We start from the raw sequence: 16,691 nt of genomic DNA on the forward strand, positions 1-16,691 counted from the left end.
CGAAAGGGTTGCAGGTACGAACATCTGCTGTTGTACGGTGTACTGGAAATGATTCATTCATAGATTCCACTGTATGCCATCATGCAAACAAAAGCGCGCGAAATGTTGACAGTTCCCTCGAGGGGTGCATCGGAACAGGAAGCCTCGTTTCGTTTATCGTTTTACAATGTGGTTATTTTGTGATAGTGTTATATAAGATTATAATAAGTTTAAAAGTAAGTACTCTAGCTATCCTTTTACAAATCAGTTTAACTGAATCCTTCAGCTATCGAGCCGTACTCCGCAGCGGAGTGCATACTAAGTTGACGGAAACACTTTGCTATCATTTCCTTCATACCACAGCTGTATCTGATAACATAAAACGTTCACCGCATGTGGAAGAATCTTTGCTTCATGCTATCACCACCGGTATGCACTTGGGTGCCCGGTTTTATGTTCGGATACCATAAAGTGTGTTCCAGAGTCCGTTATTTGTTTACATTATTTCATTTATGTTGGTTGCATTTTAGTTCTATTTAAGTCACTCCAAAATTGTACCGTAATTTCTTTTTATCAAACATATGTTTACTTTTGCGCGTTTGAAGCTCGTTTCTATTTTTTTTTAAATAGATTGTCAAGTTATATTTTTTGGAGGGGTTTTGGTTTGGTTTTTTTTTAAATTTTACATATTCATTAATACACTTTCACTTAAAAAAGTTTAGAGTAATTGGTTTTTTGAGTATGTACATACAATATTGGCAAAAAAACACATTAGCACGAAAATAGGAATTATTTGCATTTTCGACCACCCCGGTTTTTCGACGACCTTTCCTGCCTCGCTCTGTGACCAGAATTCATAATCAAATTATCATTTCTATCATGCCCGGGGGTTATGCGACGGGGGCCGACCACATCCAAGGCTTAAGGTGACTTCCTGCGCTCGCATTTGGCCCGCTGGCTCTCTGGAATCAATGTCGCAATGCCGCGCGAAGGCGAACGGTGCAAGATTAATGCATCGCGCGTCATCGCACCTAGAGCGGCATGTCACAATTCGTCGAGCTCACCGTCGAATTGATTAATTAACCGTTTGCACCGGCACACTCCAAATCCCTGCCATCCCCTCTGGTACGTTCGGTTCCAAAAGGATAGGCCGGGGTGATGATTTCGATTGAACTAATTTTAACCGCAACCCGTCGAACGATCGCCCCAATCTGTCCCGATGCATTATTGTAGTTGCCCGGTGCGGAGACCGTTTTCGAAGTATGTCGTGTGCGGCAGTCGACTGGGGTGTTAGCGGTTCCAATAAATATTGGTCCCTACGTAGGGATCAGGGACGAAACAGTGCGGTGCCGTGTGCTGTTGCCTAGCGAATCTATCCCGGGATGCTACTTCTTTCACTCGCACACACGGCCTGAGCTGGTCAAGGGTGTTCGATTCATCCCCTTCCCGATGACCCCTTGCCAGTGGTCCTTTCCCGCTGCCCCTTTAACCGTGAGTGCGCACAAATCGAAATCAGCGGACGCGATAAAGCGATGATTGCGGACGTCGTCCGGCCGCGATCCTGTAGTGCGCACAATCGAGGTTGCGCGATCGTGATGCTCCGGCGCCGGTGTCCACTGGCAGCAACATCGACCCTAACCCGAGCACTGGTTGAGTTTCAGTTTCATCCTCGATCAGCCCGAGCACGGACTCCTAACGGGACGACATCCAGTACCAGTCCAACCCTGATCGAGAGCGAAGCGACACTACGAGCATCAGTGCCCCGGAAGTTGCTGGAACTACTCCGTCGAAAGCTCGCTGATCTACAAGGATACGCACCGGCCATACGCATCAGCACAGAATACGGTGACAACATGCTCAGTGGTGCGAAAATACTGTCCGGCACGGATGTAGCCAAGTGAGTTCTTTCGATCCTTACGGTTCTTCCAAAATCTGACTTTGATTAAGCGTGCGTGTTCTCAACTATCTTCCAGAGAAATCCGTGAGAAGCTCAAAAAGGATGTGGCCGATATCCGGCGCCAGGTGCCAACGCTCGTGCCCGGACTGGCGATCGTGCAGGTTGGTGGGCGCGAGGACTCGAACGTGTACATCCGAATGAAGATCAAGGCGGCCGAAGAGATCGGCATCTACGCCGAGCACGTCCAGCTACCGCGCACGACCACGCAGGACGAGCTGTTGGCAACGGTATGTACCGGCCTTCCGGGCTGATAAGGGAAAACATGTTTTCAAAACAACTCACCGAAAGGGGTTGGCGTGGCAATGACTAAGTTGAGCTATTCGAATGGTTTTGAGTTTCACTCGCGTTTCACACAGGAAGCGCTTACGGGCCTTCACACTCCGTTGCGCCAATTTCCCGCGTAACGGGAGCGTGCATTAATTTGTAGGAAAATCAGCTGGCACTTCCCTACGCTCCGCTCGTGTTCACCATGCCCTGGGCCAACGATCTTTTCGGAATCTTCCATGCGGAAAACAGTCCATCAATGTGATGGCAAAGGTGTGCACAGATGCACCCATGATGCTTGGATTGGGTACATCCTATGATCTTTGAAGTGGACGCAACGGTGGGAGCCCTGTTGATCGATCGAACATACATTCGAACGGGGGGAAACCATCTCACGGGTTTTTCCTTTCCACCAATGCTGCGGCAGGGATTACTTATCGTAAGCAGCAATTCGTTTTGGCCCGTTGTCAAGAGTGATTCGTTAACCTGACGCCCGGTTTGGCGTGTTCGTTTTATTTTTCGGTATGTCGACAGGCGCAAAAGTATGTTTTACCAGCGTGCGACAAGCGGAAAGAGCAACCATTAATCGGTCAGTTGACATCACGATTGCTGGTAATCCTGCATCTACCGACTAGATCGACCGATTGGCAATGCTTGTCGAAATACTGAACGCGGCTAATCTGCCGCCGTTCTGCATTCTAACGGCAACATTGTATCTGTTACCCTGGTAACCGATCGCATCAGCTGGAGCTGGTGTTGATCACGTATGAGTTACGTTTTTCCTCTCAACGCAGTCGGTCTACCAACGTATGGCAAAACAACAACAAATGTTATATGTTTTTCTGATAACGTTTCAGCTTTTTTCCCCTTTCTTGTGTCGTTCAGAATGTACAAAAAAATGTAGAAGTTAAACATTAACATGAAAGTGAAACTTGTCAATTATTTTGAGACTCATGCGATGTGAGTCTGTCAACAGTAATGTTTTATACTACAATACAATAACTTATTTTTCAGTTTTGTTGATAAGATCTCTATAGATTTTATATTCACTTAGTAGTTTGATTGACCCACCAATTGTAAGCTAAATGTTTTAAAATATTTTGCTTTGCTTCTGCACCGTTAACTATTTCATGGGGATTAACTAGGTGGTACAAACTTTGATAATGAAGATAATGTGGCGTGGGGGTCCGCGACAGCCGAGCGGTAGCGCCGGTTAGAAAATCGGCCCATGAGCGCCGGGGCTCACCACCTCGACGGCGTGGGTTCGAATCCCAACCGAGACCGGACCCTCCCCTATACGAGAGGACTGACTATCCACGTACACATAGGGTAAAAAGTCTTGTAAGCCCTTAACGGACAGGCATGACCAACAAGGTCGTTACGCGAAGTAGAAGAAAAAGAATGTGGCGTGGATTCGCTTTTCGTACCAGTCGTACGCAGATGACTGCTCTAAGCACGTTCTTTTTGGCTTTAAGTGTTGTAAGGCATTAATTTACATTACATTTGGCAAATCATTCTATTTCAACTAAATTTCAACTGTTTGAAGCGGAATTCATTTTGGGAAATTCCAGCTCACACGAGGGTCACACTTTTATGGTCTGTTTATTGTTCGAAGTACGTTCATGGACATTTGTTCCTAATGTTATTTGATGATAAATATCAAAACACGATCAACACTATCTTTCCCAAAACGAATAAACCAGTCACATGAATCGGCGCTAAAGATGAACGTAAATTGTCCAGAGAACTAGCATCACACATGAACTAGTCATATGGGGAATGTTACGGCCACCCCTCGCACTCCGCCGTTGAGGTCTGAACGATCGTTCGAAAATAACGGCATCATAAACTTGTACTACCCGGTGACAGTTGCCACGGTGCCAAAAAGATTCTAACACTTGTCGTGTGTCCGAAACGGGGTTGCTACTCATATATTTACAACATTCCATACGTCGGGGGTGCATCCACCTGATTGATGGTTAATGGTTCAATGTAATGGCGCTACGGAAAAATGATCATAACATGTGAAAGTACCGTTTGCAGTCTTATCGATGGGCAGATCGTAGGACCACGACTGACGTCAAGGTCGTTGCCGATAGGAATTAACCATGGGGTTTGTTTTTCCCTTCCACCCATCGGTAGGTCAAACGACTTAACGAGGATCCCTGCTTCCACGGCATCATCGTGCAGATGCCGCTGGATTCGGACACACCGATTGATGCGCATCTCATCACGGACGCCGTTTCGCCCGAAAAGGACGTCGATGGGTAAGTGGTGAGGGAGGGAAATTGATCGACATTTGTCATCACACATGGTTGCCTGATTTCAGCCTCAACACGATCAACGAAGGACGTGTCGCAACGGGGGACATGTCCGGATTTCTACCCTGCACACCGAACGGATGCATGGAGCTGATCAAGCGGACGGGGACACCGATCGCCGGCTCGTACGCAGTCGTCATCGGCCGTAGCAAGATCGTCGGTACGCCCATGTCGGAGTTGCTCAAGTGGCACGACGCCACCGTCACCGTGTGCCACTCGAAGACGAAGAATCTTAACCTGCTGATCAAGAAGGCGGACATTCTGGTGGTCGCAGTCGGCCGGCCCGAGATGGTCCGGGGTGCCTGGATCAAGCCCGGTGCCGTCGTGATCGATTGTGGCATCAACTCCATCCCGGGTAAGCTGGACGGAGTAAACAAAAACACGATTAGATTCGAAGCGCAACAGTACCGGCTCAAATATGGATGATTAGAGTGTGTTATCACTCGGTTGAGTCCTTACCAACCGCGAGCCTTTCACTCTTTCCTGTGGTACGATCATCCGTACTCACTCTTGCATTCGGTAGAGTGATCATTATTCGGTTGCTTTCAATTTCGGCAACTTCCAATCCATCCAATGAGCCTTTTGTAGACTAATCAGTCGCTAGCAGTCCATTCGCTTGACTACCATTCGCCGTTCACACGTTCACCAACTCACTCTTCACCGCAGATCCAACGAAGAAGAGCGGCCAGCGGCTGGTCGGGGACGTGAAGTACGAGGAGGCGCTGCCCGTCGCCGCACACGTCACACCGGTCCCGGGCGGTGTCGGGCCGATGACGGTCGCGATGCTGATGCAAAACACCGTTCAGTCTGCCCAGAGAGTCGCTCGGAGATTGATCGAAATGGAGTTCCGCTGGTGTCTGAAGCCGCTGCCCCTGAAGCTCACCGAACCGGTTCCGAGGTAACGTCGCGGGCGCCGTGTGTAGAACCTTTTCGGCCGTGTTCTGAACTTTTGTTTTTTTTTTTCGTCCGTTCTGCCCCACAGTGATATTGACATTGCGCGCGCCCAAGAGCCGAAAGATGTGACCGTGCTGGCGCAGGAGATCGGACTCATACCGTCCGAGGTTTCGCTGTACGGCACGAAGAAGGCAAAGGTGTCCTTGAAGGTGCTCGAGCGGCTGCAGTACGAGGACAATGGCAAATACATCGTCGTCGCCGGGTACGTAACCTTGGGCTCTCTGGCTTCCTTTAATTGCTAAGTCACGGGCATCGTTTGTGCTCGTTATCGTCTTCGGGAGCCGTATTAAGGCATCATTCGATTCCGTTGAACCCTACAATCGCTTTTTGGTTATCAGAAGATGCGCCACAGTCAGTGTTTCGTGGTGCGTCGTTCTTGGCTAATAGAATGAAGAACTCTCTTTCCGAGCTATATTTAAACTTCCCCACGAATAGGGAACATTAAAAAGCTTTGTTTTGAGATTTACTCAAGAAGAATTTAGGAACATAAGCTCCATCGCGAATAGTAATTTCTTCTTAATGGAGGGACACATTCTACTTCTATACTTGCATAATTTAATTACTATACTGCTTTAATACATTGCATATACCTAATTTTAGCTTCAATTAAATTAGAGCGTCACGTGTTTCATGTTAAAATTGAAAAAATATCAAGAGTCGCAACATCAAGATATCAAGACAGAATCAAATGATGCGAGTTATTTATGGTTTTGCGCTTGCATACCTAAGAAATAGACACAAAGATGCTGTGTTTGGATTGGAATTTCAATTACATTGTTGACTTTCTTCAGAAAACTAATTAAAGTGGACTCATTGCGCCTAATTTCAATGTTGTATCTTAACCGTTTCTCAGCTAACTAGATGAGACAAACATACAGTCACTGAAATTAATCGGCATCATTGATAGATTCGCTCATTAAAGTGTTTTTTTAATTTTGTTGTTAGTCATTCGTTATATAACCGGGTCCTTGAAAAACAAAAAGAGCAAGTCATTAAAATATTCTACCAACCGCAGAGAGTTTCTGCGACGGTCACTTACGTAATTTCTTGCAACTCAAAGGAGATATGCCAGCTGGGATCGTTTGCGCCCACTTAGCGATAATAGGGGTGCGCAAAGTGGTCGACTTTACTTTTTGCACACCCTACGCCAAGTCTAAGATCGAACGAATCGGTTGATTTCATACCTTGAATGTACTTGTTATCGCTAAGTATACCAGAGAGAGTTTTGAAAGGTTTTCCGCCATAGCTTTTGGATTTATGCCATTCAATTACAAATGGATTTTGGTTTAACTTGTATTGTTTTGTGATTTAATTCCATCGTCCTCTGCCGATAGAATCACGCCGACACCGCTCGGGGAGGGTAAGAGTACCACGTTGGTCGGTTTGGTGCAGGCGCTGACGGCGCACAAGCGCTGCAACTCGATCGCCTGCCTGCGCCAGCCCTCGCAAGGGCCGACGTTCGGCATCAAGGGTGGAGCGGCCGGCGGTGGCTACTCGCAGGTGATCCCGATGGAGGACTTCAACCTGCATCTGACCGGCGACATTCACGCGGTGACGGCCGCGAACAATCTGCTGGCGGCCCAGCTGGACGCACGCATCTTCCACGAGGCCACGCAGACCGATCAAGCCCTGTACGAGCGGCTCGTGCCGGCCATCAAGGGGTCGCGCAAGTTCGCCCCGATTCAGCTGCGCCGCCTGAAGCGGCTCGGCATCGAGAAGACGGACCCGTACACGCTGACGGTGGATGAGATCCGGCGCTTCGCCCGGCTCAACATCGATCCGCACAACGTCGTGTGGACGCGCGTGCTGGACGTGAACGATCGGTATCTGCGCAAGATCACGATCGGCCTGTCGCCGACGGAGAAGAATCTGACGCGCGACACCAGCTTCGCGATTTCGGTGTCGAGCGAGATCATGGCCATCCTGGCGCTGGCGACCAGCCTCGAGGACATGAAGCAGCGGCTGGCGAAGATGGTGGTGGCGTTCGATAAGACGGGCAATCCGGTTACGGCCGACGATCTCGGTGTGACCGGGTCGATGATGGTGCTGCTGAAGGACGCGATCGAGCCGACGCTGATGCAGACGCTCGAGGGCACCCCGGTGCTGGTGCATGCCGGTCCGTTCGCCAACATCGCCCACGGTTGTTCGTCGATCGTGGCGGACGATATCGGGATGAAGCTGGTCGGAAAGCGGGGCTACGTGGTGACGGAGGCTGGCTTCGGGTCCGACATCGGCATGGAGAAGTTCTTCAACATCAAGTGCCGCGCGTCCGGCAAGGTACCGAACGCGGTTGTCCTCGTGACGACGGTGCGCGCCTTGAAGATGCACGGCGGTGGTCCGATCGTAACCGCCGGTGCACCGCTGCGTCGTGAGTACGTTACCGAGAACCTGGAGCTGCTCGAGCGGGGCCTGCCGAACCTGCTGAAGCACATCGAGAACGGGTTGAAGTATGGTGTCCCGGTTGTGGTTGCGATCAACGCGCACAGTAGCGATACGCCGGCCGAACATGAGCTGGTCCGCATGGCCGCCAAGGGTGTCGGGGCGTTCGACGCAATCGTGTCGAACCACTGGGCAAAGGGCGGCGAAGGGGCTGCTGAGCTGGCGCAGGCCGTCATCGATGCTTGCAACCGGCCAGCCGAGTTCAAGCTGCTCTACGAGCTGGACCTTTCGATCGAGGATAAGATCACGAAGATCGCCAAGGAGATGTATGGCGCCGGTACGATCGAGCTGAACAGCAAGGTCCGCGATGCCATTCGACTCTACACCGAGAAGGTAACCATTCAGCCGCCGTGATCAATGTCCTTTATTAACACATTCTCGTTACTTCAGGGCTTCGGTAAGCTGCCGATCTGCATGGCGAAAACGTCGATGTCGCTGACGGGTGATGCCAGCGTCAAGGGGGCCCCGAAGGATTTCAAGCTGGTCATCAACGATATCTGCCTGTCGGCCGGTGCTGGTTTCATCGTACCGATGTGTGGCGAAATCTCCAAGATGCCCGGCCTTCCGACCCGCCCGTCTATCTTCGACATTGACCTCAACACCGAAACGGGCGAGATCGAGGGCTTATTTTAGTGCCTGTTCCGCCTCCGTGCCCAGCTCATCCTGACAAAAAGATTAGAGAAGCGCCATGTCGTAGCACCATACGTGACCATCCCCTTCTATCCCTATTGCCCCTACGGGTCAGAAAGCAAATCTTTCAATGGTTTATTTTATCTACAAGTGCTTTTATACGTTAGTGCTCTGCCTGTTTCATAACTACGGCATGCTTAATAAACAGTTTTTGTGTTAATCGGACAGATGATAATCGATTTTTTTTTTCATATATGTATCACACAACTCATGTTCCCATGAGATTCCAGATTTGATTGGTTTGATTTTTCTCCTACTGTCGGTATTCCTAAAGTAAACTGCTTTAAAAACATATATAATCTTCGCAACCGGTATATTTTCTTTCATTCCAAGAAAGGGAAATGTGTAATTTAACAAAAAAAAATCTTTACTTCACTCAACACATTTGATTTCACTTGGTTTGATACCGGCGCTTCTTGGTGAATTTAATTCATTTTGGAATCGCTTAAGTAATCAATATAACAATAACAGTATTTGGGGGAAAAAAATTGTCTATCAAGCGCCACAACAATTCACAGTTTTGCTTATTCGAAATTCCAATCACATCGTTTCATCCTATTTGCTTATAGGAGCATAGAATTGTACTAAACGTTGTTCACGTTTAACAGAAGGTCTGCATACTGAATAAAGCGGTTATAGAAATGAAAAAATCGGCCTATCGGTCAGGTCATAATATCAAAGAGTTTTGTAAAATGGGCAAACTTTTAAAGTGATCTCATTTGCAACTTATTTGAGTAATATAAATGTTATCCATAAAAATAAATTCATAGCTTCATGGTTGAAGCCAATTGTTTGATGTTCGTTAGAGTAAATTAAATTCATTTCATGTCAGTTGCGTTATTCTAAGGAGCACTTTCAGTAGGCAATGAAGAAAGATATGAAAATATGATGAAACTTAGAAGTCAATTGAGAGTGGAATGAAAAAATACCTTCACTAGGTAGTCAAAGGAAACAAAAAAGAAAGTAATCAAAATTCAACGGTACATGATCTTCTTCTCCTTCTCGAGGTGCACTTGAGTGAGCAGATGCAGCCGCAACATTTGGTTTTTTCCGAGCGTCAGCATGCACAGCTGACAGCGAATTCCACCCTCCGGGAACGGTGTCTCACTGGAAAGAAAGGCAAGAAGCAAAGGTGAGACACACGAAGCAAATCACCCTACCCGGTGGTACGGGATACATCAGTTTGGGGTACTTACGAGGCGGCCAACCTGTGCAGCTCCGAACAGTGCAGCCGCTGGTACTCGTCTCGACCGGAAAGTACCAGCGTGTCATGCAGGGGAAAGATCGCCTTGCTGTAAATGTCGTTCTTCACTTTCTTTGCGCTCGGTCCGGGGCCTCCGCCCGTCGGCTCGGTCCAATGGAAGTCGTGCGCCATGCTTTCATGGCCGGTGATGATGTTGCGTTCCCGTTCGAGGATTCTGCCGTAAAGAGAAGACAAAAAAATTAGCTGCTGCGTATGTCAAGCACGAAAGGCTACTTTGATCGTACTTGATGAGGTACTCTTTCACTTTCACCATGAGCGCTTCCACGCTGAATTCGCTCAGCAGCTGGGTGTCTTCATTGCGTCCGCTTTGAAGGATCGAGTCCATGGAGTACCGGAGGGAATTAATCTAGCGATTAGTTAGAGAAAGTAAAACAAAAAAAAATTAGATTTCGTCAGAACAGACAGAAAATTAAGGTCATTGCAAACACGGCTTGCCAAATTCCCATACACAAATTAAACGAGAACTGAACCCGTCTTTTTTACCGAGCATCGTTGTATCCGCGAAGAAACCGAAAATTTGTCGTGATTTCGTCGCCAAGTTTTTCTCGTTTTACAACATGTTATTTACTTTTTATGTGGGATTTAGACAAGCAACGTCTAGTAGAACCGTGTCGTCGGTATGACCTTAAATGTTTCTCTTTTTGTTCAATGCTTACGTCGGCAATATCCTCTGTGGTAATGTCAACTTCCGCCGCCAGCGAGAGATCGTGCTCGGGATAAATCGACACGCCTTGCTCCGGGTGAAGGCCGAGCCCTGCCAGCACTCCGGTGACACGGGTGTCCTTCTTGTTCTTCTTGAGCAGACAGGTGGGAGCAAAGATCAGCGTCATCAGCAGTGAAATGCCGGGAATGTTCGGCATCACGGTGGTATTGCGAGTGATCAACCGTCGTCCACCGCTCTCGTTGACACAAGCGGCAATCAGCATCTTGCTGTGAGTGTCCTGCGGGCTCGGATCGAGCAGTACCGAGTTTATGGATTCGGACTCGATGGTTACCACTTTGTCGTAGCCGGAAAAGAGCGCCGACGTGCAGCCCATCACTAGTGGGCTGTGTGGGCCGTGGAGGGACAACCGAAGGCGCAGCAGTTCCGGTGGTAGCTCGAAATTCTGCTCATCGTCGTCGATAAAGCGCAGCAGCTCGGAATCGTCGTTCTCGATGCTCTTCCGAAAGTGCGGATTGAACGAAATTTCCCGCTGGATGCGAACGCGCTTCTGGTGGTTTAGCTTCGAGAGATACGTCTCCTCCGAGGGTTGCGCGTCCCGGGAGGCGACCAGCATCTGATTGATGCTCAGCCCATCAGGATCCTCGGTGCGGCGCAGCACGACCGATGCGACCTGGTTGACGACGGAGTAAATCTCTACCAGCAGCGTCGATCTGTTGCCTACCAGCTGCTGGAATTTCTGGGTGCTTTCCACCGACCAGAAGCCGCGCGGTGAGTTGAAGGCAGCCGACTGTACCTCGGCTAGCGCTGCCTGAAAAACGCGCCCCGGAAGCGTGGCCAGTGTGCCGAGCACTGGGCCGGACAGCTGACGGAAGACGCGGATCGGCAGGACGGCGCTAAGGCCGTAATCGATAAAGTCAACCTCCCAGCCGGCCGAACCCGCAACGTACTGCTTGGTAAGAAGCTGCACACGCCCATATCGTTGGCTACCGGGCGCTAACGGGGCGGCCACAATCTGTCGCGCTTGAAACACGGCGGTCGAATCAAAAGGCAGCAGCTGGACACCGCCGTTCAGTTTTTCTTCAATATTCTGAAAAATCCTCGCGTTAGCCTCGTCGAGTGGCCGCACAAAGAAACGCCCCGGGTGTTCCACGTGCGCGATGATGGCGCGCACTCGGGGGCAGTGGATCGGTGGCACTACCGTGAGCCGCGCGTTGGGAATTTCGATGCGACGCGGATTCCACTGGTTGTCCTCCCATGTGCCCAGGTTGTGGCGCGTCGCAAACTCGATCGCCTCCTTCTGGTGCATGACGCGTAGTTCGAAGGCACGCTTGAGCTGGTGCTGCTTGACGGCAATGTACACGCCTTCGTGGATGCGACTTGCCGAATCGTTCGCTCGGCGTTGGTCCGTGAAACGAATGTACACGCGGTTGGTGTTGTCCTCAAAGTCAACCTTGATAGACCCATGCTTGGACGTGTCGCCGTCGGAGATGTAGTGCTTGATTTGGTCTCGATACAGCGGACCAATGTACTTGCGGTTGTCGAAGCCGGTGAGGAAGACCGTGCGGAACGGATCCCGCCCGCCCACCTCCATGTACACGCGCCGTTCACCCTTGTCCGGCTCGACCATCGTCGTCGTGGTGAAGTAGTTCGGGTAAAATGCGCCCGCCATCACCACCTTCAACACGACCGTCTTCTCCCGTTCCGACCAGATGACGCGCTTCGCTCCGGCCACCTCGCGCACGTTTGCATACTCCAAACGCAGCTTTAACTCGTGCACCAGCTCCGCCATCTCCGCCAGCGACTTGCGGTCCAGCTGCGCCCGATGGCACCACGCTACCGCATTCCCTCCCGTACCCTGCTCCATCGTCGTGCGCCACATGGTATACGCTATCAGTATGGCGATGCCGTCCGAGCAGGACCCGTCGCTCCAACGTAACTTCCGCGCGTACGACCCAACCGTGCGCAGTTGATAGAAAATGTTCTTCACGTTCATGCCCGCCGCGATGATAATCGATTCCTGCAGCACCGAAAAGACGTACCCGAGCACGATCAACTTTGCCAGCGACAGATCGATCGGCAGATGGCTCATCAGCTTGCCCATGTAGGTTAAATCACCGTCAAACGGATCATACACGCCGTTCACGGTACGCAGCAGGGCACCCATCTCCTTCAGCTGCAACACGGTGTTCGTTATGTCGGTCAAGTTCGGTGGCGACAGGGCCATGGCAAGAATCTCCTTCGGTGAGCCGAAACCGAGCAGCTTCGATTTTAATACCACGCTCCCGAGGGGGCAGCGGATCATCTCCGGTAAGGTCGATTGGCTCATGCCTTGTTCGTAGAAGTTCTGATGAACCAGACGATAGACGCGCCCGTTCATGACACGTCCGACACGACCGGCCCGCTGGATGCAGTTGTTCTTTGAGGCCCACTGCAGCCGGAGCGCGGTAAAGTTATTGGCCGCATCGGTGACGAGAATTCGCTGGAGACAAAAGTCAATCACTGAAAGATGCAGAATTTGAGAAGAGAAATGAAAAAACACTAATCTCAAATCTAAAAAAAAACTACTAATTACAAACAAAATAGCCACACTGGCCATCACTTACCATATTTAACGTCCGGAATGGTAACGGAACTTTCGGCTATGTTGGTCGACAGGATAACCTTCCGCAAACCGGGCGCCGGTCTCATAAACACCCTAGCCTGTTCCTCCGAGGTCAACATGGAGTGCAGCTTCAGAATGGTGAACTCCGTCTTTTCCTCCATCGTGCCCTGCATGCTGATCAGATTTTGCAATTCCTCCGCCATCCGATCGATCTCGTTTATACCAGGCAGGAACACTATTATCGATGGCTTATAGTCGAGGTTCGTTGAAGCGGCCGTCTCATACTTGTCCGTTACGCGATCCAAGCAGATGGCCAGCCGCCCGGCGACGGTGTACATGTCACGGCAGATCTCCGGTTTGTCGTAGTTCAGCTTGAAGTTGATCTGCAACTGATCGATCTGATCCAGATAGTGCAAACGCACATCGAACTTGGAGCTGCTGGCAACGGACAGCATCGGTGCGAGCAGGCTTCCCGGGCGAGGAATCTTGAAATACTGTGAAAATTCCGACCCATCGATGGTGGCCGACATTAGGATGACCTTTGTGTTGGACGAATTGGTCGCCAGCAACCGGCGCACGATGATGAGCAGAAAGTCCATGTCCACCTCACGCTCGTGCACTTCGTCTAGAATGACGTGCGTGAAGCGTTTCATCGATTGATCCTTGATCAGCCATTGCAGGAGCACGCCCGTTGTCACGTACGTCAGCCGCGTGTCGGGGCTGAGCTTTTCTTTTAGACCCACCTTGAACCCAACCAGCGAGCCCAACTCGCTCGACCGTTCCTCGGAAACCCGCTTCGCGATCGAAATGGCAGCGATTTTGCGTGGTTGCGTGACGACGATGTTACAGTACTCTTTTCGCATAAACGCATCCTCTAGCAAGTACTGGGGCACTTGAGTCGTTTTACCGCAACCCGTTCGCCCTTCCAGGATGACGACCGGATTTGTGCGAATCTCTTCCAATATTTTCGACTTCGACTCGTTGATGAGCAGTTGCTTTGAGTCAACGATGAAATTGTACTTGGAGAACAGTGGTTCCATCAGCTGCTTTCCCCGTATTTGGCGCAAATGCTCAGCATCATCTGCTGCCACCGAGGACATATCATCAACTTCGTCCAGTCGCGAGGTTTCCGCTTTATCGTAGACATCCTCGCTGAATGCCTACCAAGCAAGCAAATGGTTGGGTTTAGGTTATGTTGATGGTGGCAAACAAAACCATACAGTATTTCTATTGTTGTCTTACCTTTATGAGACGCTCCTCTTCCTTCTTTGCGTAGCTCGCACTGTATTCAGTGCCCTCGTGGACCCTTTTTGGAAGTTGCTGTGTGTTCAGTTCTGCTGTGGCTACCGTACCATTGCAATACCCTCCAGAGATTACCTTTCTTTCGAACGGTCGGGAAAAGTCGAAGAACTCCATGACATCGTCGCCGCCGTCCATTTTACCTAATTTTACTATGTAACGTTCACGTTTGTACTTTAAGTGCACTTGTTTTGGGGTTTTCTTTGAAACGCGGTTTCGGTGCAGCAGCTGCTTTAGTTATCTGATAAAGGTTTTGCGTATCAAAATGAAGAATCGCGTTCGCGGATCAGAAAACAATAATCCTGCGGACCGCGAAACGCGTCGTTTCGAGACGTGACGAGAAATGTCATTTGACCGTGGTTATGTTTACAAGGGGGGGTTACCAAAAAATTGGATCTTGAATTACAAAATATTCGTTTTTATTTCTCACAAAAATTATAATGGCAACTTTCATTTGATATTGAAACTTGAAATTTATTGTATTCAAAATTGATTGGGTTAGTATACTGAAAGGATAATTAAACATCAATAATAAACCAACAGAAATACTTTCCACTCAGTAATATAAACATGTTCAGCTGATTTGAAACGAGCTGCAGTTAGCACCAGCTACGAAATCATGAGCAAACACGTGGGGAATTTGAAATCAATAATCGATTTCAAATTTGCAGTGAAGATACTTGAGGATGTTTGTGAGGAAATATTGTATAATTTTTATAATTTTCAACATTCATTAAATATATTAATTTGAGGTTCCAAAAACTTTTACCCTGCAAATCTACAACATAAACCTTCGTAGTTACACACACACAACATTTTACGTAGGAGTTTGCATTTTCTGTGTGTTTTGTGTGCATAACTTTGATCTTTGAAACTGAATTACTTGAAATTTTCTGAAGTTTATTCAAAAATGTTGTACAAATGCTAAAATCAAATAGGATTGTCTTACTAGGAACAGCATTTCCGACTACAAAAGAATAAAGTGAAGGACAAAGCTCTGTTCCCAGTTGAAGTGCAGCAGAATACTACGATAGCATGAAGCGACTGAAAGTTTATTAGTGTTTACAATATTTTATGTAACTTTCAAAAAATTTCAAGTAGTTGAGTATCTACGACGAAAGATATCAGTACTAAAATATAGAAAATGCAAATTTCTATGTAAAATATATGAACTACACAGGTAGATGGTTCCCAGTTTTGTATTAATTAGGCTGCCTGTTTCCATTGAAAAGTGTGTATTAACTATGTAATGGACTATATGTAATAGCTCGCCATGACCAACAAGCTATATCGTCTTTTGAAGGCTTCTGTTCAAAGCTGGTCTATGTACTGTAAAATACGGATTTTTCATTCTTCTTTTAAATCAAACACTGGCAAAAGAAAATATGTTTTGCTTTATGCTCCGGTTAGAAAATCGGCCCATATGCGCTGGGGCTCAGCTCACCACCTCGACAGCGTGGGTTCGAATCCCTACCGAGCCCGGACCATGCCCTCGTAATCCCATAACGGCCAGGCATGACCATCAAGGTCGTTACACCAAAAAGAAGTAGATCAATAACAATTCCTTTTCACAGTTTTGGGAAAGAATGCCGTTGGGTTATTTTAAAATCCTCCGGCGGATATGAACATTGAACAACTTCTTCGGAATAATTTAGAAATAATTGTCAATATAAAAATTAGGAACTACCAGTGTTTATAAATTTGCAAATGATTAATTTATTCATCTTATCTTATCCGATAAACTCCTCATCGTACGGGAGGCGATTTTATACGAGTAGTTGAATGAGTTATATGAAAATCGATTGCTTCGGTAGTCACCAGATAACTGCTTGCTAATTCTGCTCTCACCCCTCCGGGTATGAGCAGCAGCAGCAGCATAAAAGTGTTGAATTTTACGAGTGTGTTTTAATATCTTCAGCGCACTTGGGTTGGAAAAATGTGGTATGACAATGCCATAAAACAACCTTTCGCCCGGAAACCTTATCATCATCGCACAGTTGTTTATTATGCTGTTCTGTCTCTTTAACGTCCCGTTTGCTCCCAATGTGTCTCCTTTTCGATGGTGAAAAAGTAGCATTTCATTTCCATCGGGTAGTGTTTTTTTTTGTTATTATTTATTATTATTATCGGGAAGGATTGGGTTATGCTTGGGATCGCTAGCTCCAGCTGGAATCCGTATCACCAGGATATGCCGTGCCGTGTGATCCAATCCATATTTTATTTCCTAGTTCGTACAAAGTATCAGTTTTAATTTACAT

At 48.3% G+C, this 16,691-nt stretch overlaps 3 protein-coding genes across 3 annotated transcripts in view; 2 read left to right on the forward strand and 1 right to left on the reverse strand.

Annotated features, from left to right (window-relative positions):
* Positions 1-16,691, forward strand: part of LOC131260251 (mediator of RNA polymerase II transcription subunit 7) — a 137,690-nt gene that overhangs the window by 27,503 nt on the left and 93,496 nt on the right. The window lies entirely within an intron of this gene.
* On the forward strand, positions 126-8,769 carry LOC131260210 (C-1-tetrahydrofolate synthase, cytoplasmic). The gene is made up of 9 exons (XM_058261896.1): positions 126-215; positions 1,641-1,876; positions 1,953-2,163; positions 4,343-4,467; positions 4,530-4,876; positions 5,188-5,419; positions 5,504-5,677; positions 6,810-8,247; positions 8,305-8,769. Exons 2-9 carry the CDS (start codon positions 1,833-1,835, stop codon positions 8,545-8,547), a joined length of 2,814 nt encoding a protein of 937 aa, XP_058117879.1. The 5' UTR covers positions 126-215; positions 1,641-1,832; the 3' UTR covers positions 8,548-8,769.
* On the reverse strand, positions 8,954-14,605 carry LOC131260184 (probable ATP-dependent RNA helicase spindle-E). The gene is made up of 6 exons (XM_058261863.1): positions 14,377-14,605; positions 13,136-14,294; positions 10,525-13,031; positions 10,093-10,214; positions 9,801-10,022; positions 8,954-9,711 (listed from the first exon to the last, which is right to left on the reverse strand). The coding sequence occupies exons 1-6, from the start codon at positions 14,569-14,571 to the stop codon at positions 9,579-9,581; spliced, it is 4,338 nt and encodes a 1,445-aa protein (XP_058117846.1). The 5' UTR covers positions 14,572-14,605; the 3' UTR covers positions 8,954-9,578.

Source organism: Anopheles coustani, chromosome 3, assembly GCF_943734705.1.
Source record: "Anopheles coustani chromosome 3, idAnoCousDA_361_x.2, whole genome shotgun sequence".
NCBI classification, from domain to species: Eukaryota; Metazoa; Arthropoda; class Insecta; order Diptera; family Culicidae; genus Anopheles; species Anopheles coustani.

Coding starts and splice junctions, on each gene's coding strand:
- LOC131260184 (XM_058261863.1), bottom strand. CDS start 14,571: ATGGACGGCGGCGACGATGTCATGGAGTTCTTCGACTTTTCCCGACCG. Junction 13,032..13,135: donor CATTCCGGACGTTAAATATG/GTAAGTGATGGC, acceptor TGCATCTTTCAG/TGATTGACTTTTGTCTCCAG. Junction 10,215..10,524: donor CCACAGAGGATATTGCCGAC/GTAAGCATTGAA, acceptor ACTAATCGCTAG/ATTAATTCCCTCCGGTACTC.
- LOC131260210 (XM_058261896.1), top strand. CDS start 1,833: ATGCTCAGTGGTGCGAAAATACTGTCCGGCACGGATGTAGCCAA. Junction 2,164..4,342: donor AGGACGAGCTGTTGGCAACG/GTATGTACCGGC, acceptor ACCCATCGGTAG/GTCAAACGACTTAACGAGGA. Junction 5,420..5,503: donor CTCACCGAACCGGTTCCGAG/GTAACGTCGCGG, acceptor TCTGCCCCACAG/TGATATTGACATTGCGCGCG.